Source organism: Halichoerus grypus, chromosome 2, assembly GCF_964656455.1.
Source record: "Halichoerus grypus chromosome 2, mHalGry1.hap1.1, whole genome shotgun sequence".
NCBI lineage: Eukaryota > Metazoa > Chordata > Mammalia > Carnivora > Phocidae > Halichoerus > Halichoerus grypus.
In genome coordinates, this window is record NC_135713.1 from 48,806,660 (window position 1) to 48,826,598 (window position 19,939).

Genomic DNA, 19,939 nt, shown 5'->3' on the forward strand with positions numbered 1-19,939 from the left:
TCTAGCTGCTATTTTTGTTTAGATTGACTTTCTTTTTCTTTAAATTCAGTCTTGCCCTAAGCAATAATAATTGAGATCACGACTTTGGAGTGCTGTGTTTTTTGTTTGTTTGCTTGCTTGCTTACTTGCTTATGCATCAAGATAGACATGTAACTATTTAAATTTTTTTTCTTAGTGTTTTCCCCTCATCACTTAAAATCATCACACATGCTGCATGGGAAACCTACTCTAGAGGCTCACTGCTAACCATTAAGTGGATTCAACATTACCATCTCAGCTGAAGAAATTCAGAGAGAAGAATGTCAGGTGAGAGCTACCGAAGTGGTTGAGTATGCCACACTCGGTGACTTGTCCAGGCCTCCTGGAACCCGCTGTTAACCTCTTGCAGAAATGCTCAAGGTGAAGGGAAGTTGGCCTTAGATCTATCCTGTGGACTGACCATCACCTTGGCACTGTGGTGGCCACTCACGAGGGCAGGGTGTGTATAACACCTTAGGGGATAGGAGACCTCCCACACAGTCAGCTGGATTCAAACAACAAATCATCAGGACTTGAAGGAATCTACCAAGTTCCTCCCTTAATTGATAAAAGGAAACTGAGGCCCAATGAAATCAAAGTATATACTTGAAGTCATGTAGCAAGGTAGAGGCAGACTCTATTTTTATATATTTCTGAATGTATAACTGAAAATGTTCAAACAAAACTGTTGCAAACCCACTCCTGGCCACTGACCCTAAATATCTCCTTTTAAAAAGATTAATGACCAGTACACAGAAGCTTTCATTTGCATGTTCATATCACTTGAATCCTTTGAAATTCTCAAGTGAGGGACATTCCTGTGGTAAGTAAATAGAAAAAGGCCCTTGGTTTGGATCAATTATGCTAATAAGCACAATTGGAATTACAATGATTTTATAACCAAATATAAGACCAAAAAAATAGGTTTAAAAAAGTTCTATCATTGTGGTCCAAAATATAAGCAGAAAGCATCACTCCCTGCCTCCCACCACGCTCTTCCCCACACACTTTGTGCTCATTAAAATAAGTTAGGTGTGGCTCACTCACTTATTAGGTCATTCAAAATACCAAATACTGGACGTTTCCCAAAGTTGATGGGTTTGTCAAGAAATTCATATAAGAAAACAGCCTCCCCAAATCTGTATCAGTTTTCCATGTTATTTGTAGCAGGAGGTTTAGTAACCCTTCAGTACCCTAACAAGGAGACTGTTGGTATCCCCACAGTCCTTTAACTCATGGTCTCACAGTTTTCCCCTGGTCTACTTTTTCTCTATCTTGTATACATGCCAAGGAGCCCATATGGTCAACAAATGATTTCTACAGAGATGAGTTAGAACATCCTTGCAAATAAATAAAATATTACCAGCCTCCTTCTTATCTTGCCAACCCCATAGAAAACATACCGGTCATCAAATAAAATCCATGTTTTTTTATTTGACTAGCAGAATGTGGTACGGCCACGGGAAAAATAGGTTATTGAAGGAAAATGAGCTATAAGGGAAACATATACAGAGTATGCCATTAAAAAAGAAAAAAAAAAAAAGATATGCTCTGGGCTAACTTTTGAAAGGTCTATTTAAGATACCAGCATAACTGCCTTCCTTGTACAGAGAAAAAGTAAGCAGTGGAATAAGAGATGGAAAGAGTTTTAGCATAATATACAGAGCAAGTAGTTGGAAGTACAGACTCCAAAGTCAGACTCTCTGGGTTAAATCCTAGATACACGACTTATTTGCTGTGCAACTCTGGGCAAGTTATTTAACTTCTCTTTACTCTCAGTTTCCTCATCTTCACAAGGGGTGCTTCTAGCACTACATGCCTGACATAGTAAGGGCTCAGCAAGGGTTACTGTCATTATTCTTGGTACTATTATTACGCACAGCTATGTGGTTAGGTAGACGAGGGGTCGAGTCCCGGGTCTGATTCTAATTTGTTTCGTGGCTTTGGGTAAGTTACTGAGCCTCTCTAAATCCCAGTTTTCTCTTCTGTAAAATGGGAATAAAAATCATTATAGCTCATCAGATTTGTTGAAGGATTTGATGATGTAAGTAAAATAATTACCACAATATTGGCACAGAGTAACGTTCCATAAATGTTAGCTGATAATAGCCCCCAAATAGCAACAAGAGCAATAATAATACTGCTACACATTACCACCTGGCCTGGTCACCACTAAGCAGGGCAGCAAAGTCTGAGCACTATTTCTACTTTGCCAGCAGTGCTGTGGGTGGTGTCAGATTCAAATGAGGATAACACAGATCACCTGCTTCGCAGTGACCCGTGGCTCCTGAACTCTTTCATCCCCCTGACACGGAGAGCTTGCTGGCTATCGAGTCCCCAACATTAGGATTTCTGGTGTTACCCACTCTATGGATTACTCTGGGTATACACTGAAAATCAGTCTTCACTTATGTCTTTATTCATTATCTTCACTTCTTGCCATGTCCTTTTTTATTGCACGGGAAGACAAAAGACAACTTCCCCACTGCTCAAAGAAAAAGACCAAGCATTTGATGCTTGAAAATCTGGTGCCTCTCTACTCTATTTCTATGACACATCTGGATATTCTTAGCTCTAATGTTCTGTCCTTTCATCTGTCTTGCTTTTTCAAATAGGAAAATCAATTGATAAGATGTAATGTGCCACTCTAAGTAACAAAGCTTGACATCAGTATTTATCTGTGGTAACCTGGACCCTTCACCAAAATGCTCTTGTCCAAGTGGGCCCGGCTGGAGTTTTGTACCAAAACCAGTCACGTGAAGGGCCACTGTCTAAGTGTAAAGCTCTGCATCGTTCATCCTTGGCCCTTGTGTTTTGAAAGTGCATTTCTGTCAAGAAGCTGGAGAGATGTTCCAGACATTCCTCTCATGATCTTCGGAATCCCAGAGGGACCGCTGCAAGCCTAGGCCAACCTGAACTGGAAAGGCATCGGGCTGGGGGGGGACCCCACGCCCTCCAACTTTTTGTGTGACCCAGCAACCATAGAGCTGTGCACCGCCCTGAAATTCACACTTGCCCACCAGCATACCACAGGCAAAGAGCACTGAATGGAGTTTGACAGAAACTATGTGAGTGTAAGAAGATTACATCCCATCGCTAGATATCAGTTTCCTTCTCTGGAAAATGAGAGGATGTATTGGATGACCTTCCATACTTCAAATGACTCTTCATGTGGCAGGAGCTGTCACCATAGTGGGAGAGGAGAGAGAAATCTAGGATGGTACGTTTCTCTTCGTTGTCTAGTTTCCATTCACTCATCCAGTTTTAGTTTGTTGGGGTTAGACAAATAATATATCTTTCATAGGCCACATGCAGTCCTCCATTCTAAAAGGCCTTAAGAAAGTCTCTACAAGTTCAAAAGAAGTCAATAGGTAAACTCTTGCTATGCTACTTATGCAAAAAGTAAATCGATAAGCCAAAACCATCTGGAAAAAGAACTCTCAAAATGTTTGACTTTCTTCCTATTTTGAACATTTGCACTATTGATAGAATGAGGAGTGACCGGGGGGACCACTCCCAGGCACAGCCAACTCCCTGGTGAGCTTCCAAGGACCGGCAGGGAAGAGCAAAGTTATAAGCAACTCAGAGTGACCTTGCCCTGGCTTTCATGACACACTAGGAGTCCATGCAATTGAAAATGAGTTCATCAAAGCCCTGCTTGGCCCCCCCACACCATTTCACAGTTGCCACCGACCAAGGCCTGAGCATCTCACATGGGCCTGCATAATCTGGCACTTGGCAGCCATCCTGGCCTCAACAGCTGCCATCCCCCCAGTGACTGGGAGCAAAAGGAGTCATCCCAGTCTCCTTTGGGTTCCTTGAACTCACCTAAGCAAAACAGCTGTCCCCTCTTCCCGGAAATTTGTTTCTGTCCCTTTTACCTGGTGAAAATTTACTCAGCTCTTAGGTTTTGGCATAAACGTGATTTCCTCAAGGAAGCCTTCCCTGACACCTCACTCCTCCCCGCTCCTTTTCTGGTCTCCCTTTTACACATAAGTCCCATGAGTTGGTTGTAAGTTGTGTTGAATATCTTTATTCTCTATTTACATCATAAATTCTGTGAGGACAGGGACTGCATCTGCCTTGTGCTACTGTACCCTAGCTTGGTGTCTGGCATGTACTGGATGCTTAGAACCAATGAAGGAAGGAAGGAATGGTCCGAAGTCCACCTTACTGATACCTTATTCCTTGGCTGGAGAGTCAAAGAAAGGACTATACTAGAAACAGCTAGTGCATTTCTTAGTTCTCCTGAAGCCCTGTTTCTCCAAAGGCACCTCCAGACAAGGGGAGGTACATGTCAATGGTTTCAGTTCAGAGTACCAAAAACTGCGCATGTTAAAAGGAGGTCTAGAAATGATCCAACCCAGCTCTCATTGAACACGTACCAAACTGAGGCCGTGGAAGTAAGTAACCTGCCCAGAGTTACACAGCCAGTTCATGTCAGAGTCGGGGAGGAAATCCAGCTCTGTCAGATAGCCTGATCCTCCCTCCATTAGATCCAACTGATATTTACTGGCCACTTCCTAGGGCCTCATTACACAGAAGGGAGAAGAAGGGGGCCTCTCCTTTCTATTGGAAGCTCCATGCTGTCTCTCAATTTGGAGTAATCTTCCCAAGCCTGAATCGTCTTTCTCCACATGTCCGTAAAACAACAAATTTAAGTGCAGCTGGGCACAGGGAGTCAGTGGGGTTGGATACCGGGGGCAACCAACAGAAGCAAAAACTGCTTGTGTCTGGAGCAAAAGGATTAAAGAAGGTCAAATGCTAAAGAGCAAGAATAACACCATATTGTCAGGGACAGCTGGAAGGGGACACTACAATGGAGAGGTCAGAACTAACTGGTGGTGGGGAAAATCTGATTCTACTTCTCTAACTCTGTAATTACAGCAAGGAGATGGGCCCAGTGATTCTATTACCACACTCTACTCTACCAAGTATTTTTAGTTTGACCAAACCCCACTTTTATTTAGATTTGTTTTATTTTGGGATCCTGGCACATTTATACCTCATGTCTTTGTCTGTATCACTACTTTGAAGGGAAATTTAATCCATTTGTGCCTGATGCCCACAAAAACAAAATTTCACTTGTTTCCCAATTTTAAAAAGCAGGGGTGTTTTCAAACATCTATATTTGAGCCAAGAAAGTAAGTAGGACCTCAGGTCGGAACTCAGGAACATGAAAGTGTTAACCATCTAAAAACTGATTTTTCAAAGAAACATGATGATTGCACAAATTCATACCAATTTTTAGAAAGGAACCTAAGGATGAAAAACACCAGGTGGGGCCTTAAAACCAGAAAGGGTGCCTACTGATGACCAGCTGAACTCTGTGACCCACTCAGATTTCCCAGTGATCATGGAGGAGGCATGTCCTCCAAGGGCCCAAAAAGGGGAAAGAGTGGAGGGAGGGAGAAGAGGGGAAGGGATAAAACACATGCATGCCAAAAAAAAAAAAAAAAATGTCCCCTAAAAAAAATGAGCATTTAAACTGCTTGTCAGAAGGCTTCCTGACAAAGCCACTAGAGCGTATTCACAGACATTTGCATAAATGCTGCCGGTGAGTTCACCATAGCTGCTAGCGCTAATGGTACATAAAGTAATTTAGTCACTTCTCCCGGCATTCTATGTCAGAATGATGAGCGCCGGCACTTTGCCTTGTTGCATATTAGATCATTAGATAATAAAGTGTTAGCGCATGCAAGCTGACAGGGTCCCTGCACTATAGCTTTGTGAGGGCACCGCATTTTGCCACGGGGGGAAGAAATAGAGAAACTGATGCCCCAGTTGGCCTTAAATTCAAGTAAACACAACCTGAAACTCAAGAGAACAATAATAACAACATCAACACTCCCAAGCCTTTAAAGATCCCCAGCATACGATCCCCAGGAATTTGCCCAAGTGATGGGAAGATAGGGCAGACGAATAAGCTAGGGCTGTACATTACTGTGGGTGGGGACGATTCTGCATCTTTGGCCCCAAGCCTATGCTTTTCAATAACTGAAAGCCTGAGAGTAGTCACCTTCTGATACTACCTCTCTCCACAATGTACATCTTCCATACAGCTATTGCTTGCTTAAAGACGAAACCTCACTAGCCTAAACTCTCCCGTAAATATTCAGCCAAAGAAAATCTCAGTATTTATGAATGAAGAAAAAAATGGGGGAGAGCAATTACCATGAGCTACAGGATGCCAGGATTCACCCTCTTTGGACCATGCAAGATTCTATGAAATAAATTTGCCTTTGTCAACTCTCCTACTTGAAATACAGGGGCTGTTATTTGAGCATGGAGGTTTGGAAGTCCATGGGTCACACAGGGAAGACTGCATGAATGTAAAGCATGGTCTCTTTTTCTACTTAAATGCAGAAAGATGAGCTACGAAAGGGAACTTTCCTCCAACTGTATGACAAGCAGGATATAAATAGAGATGTGCAGAGTTGCTCTAAATAATTCCTGCTACCTGTAAATGAGATGGTAAAAAGCCCAGAATGAGGAAAAACGAATGCTCCTACAGGTCACCTCCGAGGTGAAAATACCTAGCAGTTTCACTGTGTAGTAGCTGTCTGAGGTGGGGGTGAAGGAAGGGAGCTGCTGAGGCGTAGGGGCTTGGTTCTGGAAGTCTTAAACAGGGCATTTTCAAACAAGATTTTTCAGTGGCAAGATAAAGTATTACCATACCCTCAAATCAACATGTATTGGCATCTAAGTCCACTCCCACACATCCCCAATGAAAGAGCCCAATAGTCACCCTTTGCTGAGTAGATATTTATGTATCAGCTTGAAGTGTCTAAATGAGTGGGTGGTTTTGTGCGGTTGGTTGATTCATTCTGCAGAGAAGCAGATTTCCATGTATTGTCGTTACAAGGAACCTCACGGTATCTACCCTCTTATTCTTCTGAAGAGAAATAAAGTAAGGCATTGGTGACAGCGAGGTCCCCTAGCTGAAGAAGATAGGACATACCCAGACCCCCAAAGATGCTTAACCATTTCTGAACAGTGAAATGTCTTCATTTTCTTGAACAATATGTTAATAATCGCATGGCCACTTGTGGACTGGTAAACTGGAGAAGAGGAATAAAATATTGTCTCTAAAACTTAGAATAATATGATATCCCAATTGAAATATTAATATGTACACACAGAAGCAAGAATATTTGAGTTGGGAGGAAGCCTAGAGGTGTTTTGGTCTAGAGATCTCAAACTGTTAGCCTATGGCTGTATTCTTCCTAAGTGACATTTCCCCTTCCTCACTTCAGAGGGTTTAAAAGTTTTATAATTAGTTACCAACAATTAAAAATTAGGAGTTTTAATTCTTGCCACACTAGAACATCTGTTCTGTCCCCACTGGGCTCTCAGTCCCCTGGGCCACAACTGTCTGGGCTGCTGGACAGCAGAACATGTACTTGCCCTTCTTCTGCAGTCTCCACCCAGCCCACTTCCCCTGTGTACTTGGCCTGCCCCCACTCAAGGCACACATTTTTTTTTATCCCCCCTACAGATCATCACCTTCATTTTACCAAGAAGAAGACTAAGGATCCCAAAAGGTAAGGTGACTTGTCCAAGGTCACATAAAGGCCAGAGGTGAAACTAAAAATTGAATTTAGGTTTCCTGGCTCCTACTTCATGATTCTTTCCTCCACATTATAATGCAAAATAATATGTTCCTGACCTCCAGACTCTAGATGTTTCTGGCAGGTTGTTTCTGTTGGTTTGTGTTGGGTTTTTTTTTTTTTTGGTTTTTTTGGTGGAGGTATGATTTGCATGACGTCACGTGGTCTGTCACTGCCTTCCCAAAGGCAGGAATGGGAGCTGGCTGTGTCTGCCCTTGGAGCCCATTTTGAAACTGTGAACCCATGACTGGTAGATTTCAAACTGACAGTCAAGTCTGTCCTTGGACAGGACAGTAACCATTGTAACTAACCAGCCACAGTGGAAAACAAGACTTCAGTTTTTAAACCACAGCTTTCCAAATTGTGCTCACTGAGTATTTACCTAGTTTTTCCCCTTCCTCTCCCCTAAATACTTCTAGTAATACAATGCCTTAAGTGACTTCAAGGGTATTAAAAAGGCAACATTACCGTAAAGTGAGGATCAGAATAATTTTAAGTACAGGAATGGAACTAGGAATGTAATCATGAGCAGGTGTTTCAAATGGCCTCCTGCAAAAAAGTAATATCCATCCATCTCAGCACTAATGAAACCATAAAGAAGCAGCTTTTGAAAGATGATGGTTTACTTTAAAAAGACTGTAAAACTGGATGTGGTGAAGAATCCTTTCTAAGAGTGTTACATCTGGCTAATTAATAAAAAGTAGAGTTTGTGTATTTCTTAAGTGCAGGAAAAAAATCAGGCAAAAATAATGATAGTGGTGTGTTTATTAAATTAGAATGCTGGCAGGGAAGGGAGTTTTCTACCTTATGAATTATATCATGGACAGCTCATGGCCCTTGGAAAAATCAGGCAATCAGGTGGTAATTTGTGCAGTAGTGTTTTTAAAAGAATCCTGCTGACCTAGCAAACTGGAAAGTGAAGTGGGGAAATGGGTTTAGAGTTTAATCTGAAGGAGATAAGAGAAAATCTAGCATGGTGATTGGTATCCAGTATAGTCTCCATCATTGTTTCTGGGATGGATGGTTGGAAGGATGGATTGACGAGAGATGAATAGACGGATGGGTGCATTGAGGATGGAGAGATGGCTGGACGGACAGATGGATGGACAGATGGATGAAAAGTGAATGGATGGATGAATGGATGGATGGATGATGGATAGATGGATAAATAGATGGATGGGTAGATGGATGGATCGATGGATGGATGGAGAGATGGAAGGATGTATACATTATATATACATGTAGTACAGAAACATTCAGATGTATATTCAATCTAGCCCTTGATTCCTTTAAGTGGCATTCACTTTCCTTGATTCAAATTTTTATCTGGTGTCCTCCAGTCCTCTCAAAGGTACCACTGATTAGCCATAAATTCAAGACAAATGTGAAATCTCCCCAACAAAATCCACCTACAGAAAGCAGGCTCTATCATGTGGTGATGAAGGGAGGATTATGCACAAGGCACAGGAGGGACATTTAGTTTGAGCTTCAGCTTCAGAAAATGCCTCTGACCTAGACTTTGGACTTTATCTCCAAATGAAGTTTAATATGAAGTTATAGAGATACACCAGCAGGACTGTAAAGAGGATGGAGTTCATTATACAACCAAGTCAGTTGTAAACTCAAAACGTACCCCAATATTTGTTACCCTGCTTTGGCCCTCCTTTATTTTTCAGTCAAGTGGGAGCTTAAAATAAAGCAGTGGTCCAGGTCTCCCTCTCTCTCTCTCAACCTGAAGGAAAGATGCATCAGCCATTTCCAGGATAGAGAGCTGTGTAATAAGAAAGGCTGGGCCTCAGAGATATTTTCCTGTCTCTAAATATTTGCTATCAGTATCATTCAAATTTGAAATTGGAAACAGAGTAGAAAATGTGGTGGAGTTGGAAGAAAGAAACCAAACAGATTCACAGTTAAAGTAGCAATGCCAACCAATGAAAATGATTTGCCTACCATGTTCCAGATAAGAGGGCGTACCTTCCGAGGGGTCAAGCCTCCGAGCCCTCCGCCCATGCTTAGAGTTATTATGGACAAACATATTATCAGAGACTGCCAGGACATGGCCATCCACATTGACTGTCGTAGACACCACGACCTGGAGACAGAAGAGAGAAATGAATGAACATTTTAATATAAAAGCATGGAAGGTAATAAACTCAAGTTAAATAAATAACAGCTGGGAGCTGAAGAAAATTGCATAGCTATTTCACATAATAACTGGTGCTTATGCTGTACAAGTCTAACAAGAGGAGCTATTGATGAGTGGGTCTTTGGCATGGAACGCTTTTGATGCAGTTTTAAGTAAAATTGCACAGTTTATAGTTATATAGCAGAAGGTACACTGTTAACCATAATTTTAACAAGAGGATCTTTATTAGCATATTTTTTTACACAACGGTGGTTGTGTTTCACCTAAATTACCCTTCAGTTTAGACACTGAAGCAGATATCACAGTTGATCATGCAAATAAAAATCTTTTGAATCTTTAAAATATTTCCCCCCCACTGCGTCAGGGTTAAGAGGATAGAGAAATGAAAAAGAGAGGTTTCAGTGAGAGCTGGGATGCAGCTTTCTCTCCCGCATGTCTTTCTGGTGTTTCTTGTACTTTTCTCTTCCCACATTACTTCGATTAATCAGACCAACCTCCCTTCCCCTCCCTCCCCTCCCCCCGCCCCCACCACCATCACCATTACCACCACCAGCATCCCTCCTCAAAAGATCCCTGCTAATTAAGGGTCTTAGATCTGTGTTTCAAAGCCAAAAAAACAAAACAAAAAACAACAACCAGAAAAACAAAAACAAAAAAAGAAGAAATGCAATGGCCCAGGTATAATTCAGATACCCTGGCCATCTCATAAACTGACTCTGAATCTAGTTTGCCAGAAGGGACACGGGCAAAGGTGTTTTCTTAGAGAACTTTGACTAAAACAATGAGAAGAAATGACCTACACTTCTCCTTATATTAAATGGGGAAGAGGATTAAAACTGAAACCCACAGAGATATGTTTATTCATGCGACCTCTTACAACCAAATATAATAATTGTCTGTAATTGCAGCTTCAGCTCCCACCTCATGCTTTGACATGGGAAACAGCAATCAGCCAGCTCCGGTTTAATCCACCTATTATGTTGACTAATTAACTTTCCTCGACAGTTTATTTCTTCCTCCACTATCAGCCCCTGTCAGCCTCAAGCACCCCGCAGCAGAGGGGAGACCTCAGGCTCTTTGATTGATCACCGATAGATTGACATGCAGATTAATTTAATTAGAATCACCTCACTTGAGAAATGAAAGACAAAGGCAAGAGGGCTAATAGATCTGCTCTCATAATGAGGCGAACCTCCAGAGCCAAAGCTGAGGATTTCTGATTTATTTTGCTCAATTCCCCAGTTGCTTGGAAAAGACTCTCGCTTTAATTGTTCTTGGTTTTGAGAGGCATTAGCCTCTGAAGAGGTGAAACGTTTTACAAGGATTGGCACATACTGAGGCCCCAGTTTCTGAGGAAGTCTTTTCTCCGACTTCTAGGGTCTTGTGCAATGCCGCAGTTTCATCCCCTGAGTTGGGCAGAGGGCAAGACGCTGGGCCTTGGCCTATGCCTGCGAATTGCCTGGCGAAGTGCCTTCCTCAGTAGCCTCCCACCCCAACCAACGTCAGCCATACTGAAAAGTTCCACCGTCAGCGTCTTTGACCTAAACGCATCAGGACAAAACACAGCAGATGCCTTTCTTGAGGCCTCAAAGATGGCAACGAACTCTAGGCTGTGAAGCACTGTTCCCAATACAATCGTGGGGTTGATTTCATTTGATCTGATCCGATTTGACTTGATCTAGTTATTAGTTTCTGTTTGTTTGCTCTCTTCCAAGCCCTGCCTTCTGCACACCCAAGGCCCTGCTCTTTAAATGGAGCCCCTACAGGCTTTCAGACCTGGATGCATAAGTCAGAAAACTCAGGAAACTACGCACTTGGTCATCCCACCCTGGGGCCTCCCAGGGATGACTGCAGGGCAGGTCTTCTGTGGGGTCCTCCCTCAGGGCCCTCTTTCAGGGTCTTCTCCTTGACTCCCAGCCAGGCCTGGATCCTCCCCTGATTTTATTTTTTTAATTCTATTTTATTAAAATACAAAGTAAACAACTGAGAGTCCATTCTGGGAGTCGGGGTATTTGCCTCAATCATTGTGAAAACCAAAATTCCAACTAGGGCAAGTCATTCATGGGAGCACTCAGTACATTTGAAGTAGCAGTTTGCAAAGTGGTTTTTCTCTTTCTTCATGATTGACCAACCAGATCTGACACAGCCGGAAAGTTATGTGTATGCCTCATCAATTGTAGGTTAATTTAAAAGGAGGAGGAGGAAGAGAAGAAAATGGTCTATTCTTTTATTTTCAAAAAGTATTAGGTGCCAATGCAGAGTCCATATTATTTAAGGCAACAGAAACTCCCTTTTCTTTTTAGTTAGGGAGGTGGGACATATACAATTATGTAACAGAGCTGGGTCTTTCAAAGAATTTTTGATTTACTACGAGACCACAATTGAGTGGTCACTGGAGTCGTTAGCTGAAGAAACTATAAAAGGAATCCCAAACGGTATCTGTTTCCAGTGTCAGGAAATACAGAAAGTTGTTATTCTAGATGTCTGTCTTAAGAGGAAAAAAAAGCAATGACAATTCACCATGCACCTGTAAGACAAAATGCTACAGGCTTAGGCTTAAAATATTCAGTATTGTTTAAAGATATTGTCGTCTAATTCCTACATTGAACAGAAATGACAAAAACGGTTAAGTTAAAAAAAACAAAACTACATCCTATGTGTTTTTTTCTTGACAATAGAAGGATCACCAAGACCACATGTGTGACAGAATCATTTCATTTGAAAGTTCCACTAAAATTGGAGAGAGATAAAACAGAATCCTCATGCCTTTAATTTCTAGAAAATAAACACCTAGTGTTCCTCACAGAAACTCATGACTAAACATTTTAACTTGCCTCTCCCCAAAATAATTTCTCTCATTCCAATTTGGAAATGATCAAGATATATTTAAATAAAACATATGCTGAAACTAATCCACAAAGCAACTTGTAAATTTTTAAAAATCTGTGAGATGCAAAGGGGGCACTGAAGTGTCCTTTAAAAAATAGGCCCATAGTGGGAGGGAAAAGGGCCTTTACAGTTTAACACAAGATTAATGAGGTGCTGACACATTCATGCAGGCAAGGGGACAGACAGGCCTGCCAAATCTACAACCTTCCCAAATTTTGTCAACAAAACACAGCTTGAATTTGGGACAGGTAAACACGGAAAATGATTTTACATTTGGACTCAACACTTCCCTCTCTATCCCCTTCCTCACTCTCCTGCCCAAGGAAAGAGATGAAGGGAATATGAGGAACAGGTATACTTAGAATTTTACGATATCTGTTAAACTATATCTTTACTCTTTAGAATCGTACTTTCCAAGACAGTAAGCACACATGTAGCTATTTAAATTTAAACTAATTAAGTAAAATTTTAAATTCTCGTTCCTGAGTCTCCATGGCCATATTTCGAGTGGTTAGTAGCCACATGTGGCTAGAGATGCTATATTGGACAGGGCAGCACAGAACATTCTCCTCATTGTAGAGTGTCTTACTGGACAGTGCTGCTGTAGAATGGTTTTGAAATAAATTGCTCCAAGTTATTCATGAGGATGTCCAAGCTATATCTCCTGAAACAGGTATTAGTCTAAGTGGACATATTTAAGATTATATACAAGTATTTTTTTATCACTATATTTTCTAGAATCAATTTTCTATTTAGGGCATAGCTTTCTAACATAGCAATCCATAGATGTGCTGATGAACACGCAGTATGTTCCGTGGTACCTTCTATCTGGGTCCAGCCCTCCAGGTAAGGGCATTCAGCATGAGTGGATTTAAAAAAAAAAAAAAAAAAAACAGAAGAGAAATCTGCAGGTACCCATGGACTTTGGAGATTTTACACTAACGTTTTTAGTTTCTGGCCTCATTTCAGTGGTTCAAAATGTCCTCTGTTTTATCCTGGACCTAGCTATCCCTAAAGGTTGTTATTTTTACAATTTCACCCCCTCTATTTAGAATTAGAAATAATTCAACACAAAGTTGATAATTCTTGACTCCCAAGCTTTCCTAGTTGATGTGACTTTGGCCAGGTTAACTTAAACCTCAGCCACTGTGCTCCCGCCTGTCAAGTGGAGATACTAATAAAAGTACCTGGTTCTGTGAGTCTTACAATATTTAAAGTGGCCAGCATGGTTCCTGGCTCATACTGAGTACTCAACAAATGTTAGTAGCAGTAGGACTGTAGCTGTTGCTTTGTTGATGAGACTCACCAAAAAGTTCAAGTTAATGTACTGGGCTGATCATCTGAAGCCATAAAGAGGACCCCACATAAACTGTTATTTTAAATAAAAGGGTACAGAAATTACCTCTAATATGTTCACTGTTTTATCAGTCTTAACAATTAAATCGTACAATTTTAAAGACCTTTGTGCTCACCGTATGTAATTATGTAATTTAGGCCTCATGTAAATTGCAAATTTCACTGGTTTTTATAATTTTACTTTCTATAATTTATTTTTTTAATTTTTTTAAATTTTATTTATTTATTTGACAGAGAGAGAGACACAGCGAGAGAGGGAACACAAGCAGAGGGAGTGTGAGAGGGAGAAGCAGGCTTCCCGCCAAGCGCGGAGCCTGATGCGGGGCTCGATCCCGGGACCCTGGGATCATGACTTGAGCCAAAGGCAGACGTCCAACGACTGAGCCACCCAGGCGCCCCTATAATTTTACTTTCTAGAACCCATTGGTATCTTAGCCTGTTATATTCTAGGCTTGAAACTAAACAAAATCTTACTGCTTTGAAAAAAATCTATAAATTAGACATCTTATCAATTCAGTCTAGTTTTCCCAGTATTTCATATGAATGAAGGATTCTCTGGGAGTTTTCTTATTTGTTACTATTTCCTGCTATCATTCTTCAGGCTGTCCCTCTTTTCTTTATATCAGGCAGGAGACCTTGTATGTCCCGACTATACTAAATTATCTAAGATTCATGACCCACAATCTCTGTCTCATGAGCAGATTTTCAAAAAGACAAAAGCCGCTAAATTCAGTCGTGGGTGGAAGATCACATTAACAAAAGTAGCAGCTCATATAGAAGAAGGGGTTATGACAAAAGCGACCAAGAGTTGAAATCTGTATTTTTAAACATTTCTACAACAAATATGGAATCAAGAGGAAGATTAGACCATAAAAATATTTTCAACGTTTAAGTTTAGAATATTTTAGTAGTAAGTACCTCCCTCCAAAAAATAACTACTTTAAAAAATTAATTTTGAATGAATATAAAATTATAAATTTGGTTTTAAAACCTAATATATGGTAACTCAGTGTAAGGAAACTGGTGCTGAAGTTGGTCGTTACATGACTTTCTCACCTCTGGGTTTAACTTATTCTATGTCTGCAGTAATTCAGGACCCCTAATATAAGGCATTAAATGCACTGGTTTGAAGTACATGAAATAGAAAGGCAGTGAGCAGCATTCCATGGAATAATATTCAGCAATAAAAAGAAACAAACTATGATACACCTGGATGAATTTCAAGAGAATTATGCTGAGTGAAAAAAGCCAATACCAAAAGATTACATATTGCATGGTATGGGCTTCCACCCCCATTCCACCCCACTCCCCCCACACTCCCCACCAAACTTACATGTTGAATACCTAATCCCCAGTACCTCAGAATAGGGCTGTATTTGGAGACAGGGCCTTTAAAGATGTGATTAAGTTAAAATAAGGCTCTTAGAGTGCGCCTTCATCCAATCTGACTGGTGTCCTAAGAAGAGGAAATTTGGTCACACACAGAGACACCAGGGTGTATGGACAAAGAGGAAAGACCATGTGCGGACACAGTAAGAAGGTGGCTATCTATAAGCCAAGCAGAGAGGTCTCAGAGGAAACCAACCCCATGGACACCTTGATCTTGGACTTCCAGCCTCCAAAACTGTGAGAAAATAAATTGTCATTTTTAAGCCATTTAGTCTGTGATATTTTGTTATGAAAGTCATAGAAAAGTAATACAGTGCATAATTCCATTTACTTAACATTCCTGAAATTTAAAAATTTTAGAAATGGACAATGGATTAGCACTTGCCAAGGGTTAGGGACAGAAGGAAGGTGGATGTGGCTATTACAAAAAATGATAGGAAGGGTCCTTGTGGTGATGGCAATGCCCAATAGCTTCACTGTGGTGATAGATACACAGACCTACACATGATACAATTTTACAGAACTAAGAACACACCCATATGTAAATGACTACAAGTAAAACTAGAGGAATCTGAATAAGGTGGTGGATTTATCAATGTTCAAATCCTGTATGATTATTGCATAGTACTACGTAATATTGTACTACAGTTTTGCAATACATTACTACTGGGGTACTGGGTTAGGGGTGCACAAGATCACTCTGTATTATTTCATACAACCACCTGTGAATCTACAATTGTAGCAATAAAAAATTCAATTACATAAAAGGCATCATCAATCAAGATGCCCTTCAATAGGTAAATAGATATACAAACTGGTAATCCAAGGAAAGGAATATTATACAGCAATAAAAAGAAATGAGCTATCAAGTCATGAAAAGACATGGAATTTTAAATATATAGTGCTAATTGTATGATTCCAACTGTATGACATTCTGGAAAAGGTAAAACTTTGGAGAGAGTAAAAAGATTAGTGGTTGCCAGGAGTTTGCCCAGGGAAGGGAGGGACGACTAGGTGGAGCACAGGGGCAGTGAAACCATTCTATCTGATGCTGTAGTGGTAGATACATAACACCATGCATCTGTCCAAACCCATAGGATACAAAACATACAAATGAATCCTAATATAAACTATCAACTTTATACTATGTTATCAATAATGTATCAATATGGCACATCAGGGGTGCCTGGGTGGCTCAGTCTTTAAGCATTTGCCTTCAGCTCAGATCATGACCCCAGGGTCCTGGGATCGAGCCCTGCATCGGGCTCCCTGCTCGGTGGGAAGCCTGCTTCTCCCTCTCCCACTACCCCTGCTTGTGTTCCCTCTCTCACTGTGTCTCTCTCTGTCAAATAAATAAATAAAATCTTAAAAAAAAAAAAAAGCACATCAATTCTAATAAATGTGTCAGACTAATGCAAAATATTAATAATAGGGAAAATGGGGGAGGGGATTGAGGGAGTCTATGGGAACTTGCTATACTTTCCCCTCATTTTTCTGTAAACCTAAAACTGCTCTACAAAATAAAGTCTTTATGTCATCAAATTTTACCCTCAACCCTACACAGCCCACATTCTCTACCCTGCCTGCTGAGCCATTCTTTACAGACTCTTTGAATATTACAGTCAAAAGACCCAAGAAATCAGCCAATCTAGTAGCTTCCAACTAAGAGTTTTCAAATGTAGTAATAGGAACTACACAGCAGAGAGGGAACCCTAAATTCACCCATAGGAAGACCGCATACTAAAACAGTAATTTTCCTTTGTCGAGATAGGATCGGATCATCTGCATGGAAACACTGGCTATCTCATGCATGTGAGAAACTCTGAAGTAATGGATTCACATGACTTCAAATAATTTTAAAATGGATCGTGATTCTTAATAAATGCCATCAGGATCAAAAAATAAGTCATCACATGGATGGGATTCATAAGAGAAAATGACAAAAGAAGTCCTCAGTGGTTATTACACTGCAAATTTGTCCAACACCTCTTTTTGAGGCTTGGAAAAATGAGGCCCAAGAGGTTTAAAGGCATCCTCAAGGTCATAGGACAAATTAAGAGCAGAGGTAAGCCTGAAGGGAAACTTTCAGACTCCAGATCCAGTTCTCACCCACAGTGGCCTCTGGCCTCTCCATTCTCTCCTGACTCGGCTGGTATCTTCCAGAACACATATCTGGGGTCTATGTGACTGACTACACTTTAAGTATTATAACACATAAAAATTGTCTGCAGCAGTTAGGAGTTAAGTCTTCATTAACTTTGTCCTTTAAAATATCCTTGACTGATATGGAATGAGATAGTCTCTGAAACCTGCCTGATTGCTAGTTTCTATCTGGTTGAAAGATCCCAAATAACTCATTAAAAATTATGGAGGACGCATGAACCTACAGGATGTAACAGAGCGGAACTGCGGGAAAAAGGGAGTGAGTAACTGAATTAAATCTACTCTTTAAGGCTCAAAGCAAAAATATCTCTTCGCTTAACAGTAAGACAAAAGCAGACACTTCTAAATCCTCAGATACGTATGCTGAACTAATTTGGACCTTTGGAAACTAAACTCAGCTTCTGTCTCCTGAACGGTGACACACGCTCAACATAAAAGCTCATCCGTGACCTGAACCTTGGTCCTCCCTCTGTGGATCAGGATACCTTTGATGACTCTTGATGGTGTCATCGGCATTTAACAGGTGTTCTCCATTTATGTGTTCCCACTGGCTATTTTAAGTAGCAGTGAGCCAAAACATACAGAATAGCCATGTCTGCTCTCTACCAATGAGACCATGAGACACAGATGTGACAATTGGGAGCAAGAAAACAGCCTATTAGTCAGCAGCTCAGATTCTAGGGTCAGAGAGTCCTGAGTTTGAACTCCAACTCCATCACTTACCAGTTTGTAACCTTAGATAAGTCACTAAATCATAGGAAAAAGTTGTGAGCCTACTATCTTCCAGGCATTATTCTATGGAGAAGCAGCAATGAACAAGACAGATAAATTGTTTGTCCACCAAGAACTGAGTGCTTATCAGAGGCAGAAAGGGGTTTTCAGACAGTAAGCAAGCAATAAAAGCAAATTTCTGAATGTGAAAAGTTCCAAGAAGAAAATAAAATGGGGATGGAGCAATACCTAGGTGGGACCTATTTTTGATTGGGTGATTAAGGAAGGCATCTCTGAGGAGGTGATGTTTTCAGCTGAAATCTAAGTAGAAGAAATAGCCAGCTATTCAACGAAGTGGCAGAAGAATTTCCTAGGAGGATAGAATAGCAAGTGCAAAGATCCCGAGGCAGACATGAGTTGGGTGTATCCAAGGAAGAGAAATGAAAGAAAATAAGGGGGGCCAATGTGCTTGTTTGGAGCAAAGTAAACAAGAGAAAGAGCAGTGGAAAAATAAGATTATCCATGCAAAACACTTTGTGTGGTGTCTCACACATAATAAAAGCTCTGGAAGTTACAACTTAAAAAGTGATAGAATGTAAGAATATCTTTTGTTGGTAAGTCTCACTAAGTATAGGCATCCTCAGAAGCAATATCCATTGGCAACACTGATCTAAACCAAACACTTTTAAACATCTATCCTTTCATGTATTTTACATTTCTTCAATAACAACTGTACTTAATGTAGAAATTTATTTCCTCTAAGTGCAGAGCCACCACTCATCAAATTGCGTTCATAAGGATTCCTTCTCAGTGGTGCATATTTTCTGCCAAGGCCCAGCATAAGGCTCATGCCAAGATACATATTTGCCCAATAAGCCGTAATGGTTTAATATATCAGGTTGAAAATCCACCATTTGTATTTACTATGTTATGTGAATTAATCCTGTATTCTGAAACTATCATTAGAGCTGCTTTCAGGATAATTAATCAGCGTGGTGCACCTTGAAATCATTCTGTATGAAGAGAGTGATTGCAGCTCGGGCCCCTAGCATTCTATTGGTAAAGAATTTAATTGCAAGATGTGCTGTTTGTCAAAACAATATAAAACAGGGAGTGGGGGCAGTGGGAAAGAAATAAAAAGGATACAAATATTTCTTTCTTTATTTAAGTGCTTTTAAAAGCAGACTGAAACTGCAGAGGTAGGACATGTATTTTAAGAATTCTCTAACTATACCCTATAATATATTGATTCAGAGCTTCTGTAGGCTTTTGAATAAATAACAAGGATTCTCCAAAATTTATAGAAGTCACCAAAAATAAGAGCAGAGAGTTGCCTTTGACTGTCATTTCCTATGCCATCATTTTTAAAAGAACACACTGTTGGTGGGAAATTGGGATGATAACCTGGTGGTTTCTCCTCATATTTCCTATCCCCCACTCCAAATGACTAATAAGTGAAAGTGGATTGTTTGTCTCCTCCAATAAACATGAGATAAGCATGAATTCGGAGCCTGCTGTTCTCTCCACTCAGAAAATTCTTCTGGCTCTTCTCGGGATGGTTCATTGTTATCCTTTAGCTCTGAGCTTAAATATCACCTCCTCAGAAGTTTTTCCTGGTTACCCACTTTAAATCAGGTTCCTATTCCCCCATCCCACA

At 40.6% G+C, this 19,939-nt stretch overlaps 1 protein-coding gene across 13 annotated transcripts in view; it reads right to left on the reverse strand.

Annotated features, from left to right (window-relative positions):
* Positions 1-19,939, reverse strand: part of EBF1 (EBF transcription factor 1) — a 391,270-nt gene that overhangs the window by 114,726 nt on the left and 256,605 nt on the right. For 8 of the 13 annotated variants that reach the window (XM_036103652.2, XM_078066802.1, XM_036103651.2 and 5 more), the window contains exon 8: positions 9,579-9,720. In XM_036103652.2, coding sequence (XP_035959545.1) covers positions 9,579-9,720 — 142 coding nt within the window. The remainder of the gene's footprint in view (positions 1-9,578; positions 9,721-19,939) is intronic. The other 5 variants (XM_036103654.2, XM_078066804.1, XM_036103653.2 and 2 more) reach the window with 1 other exon arrangement.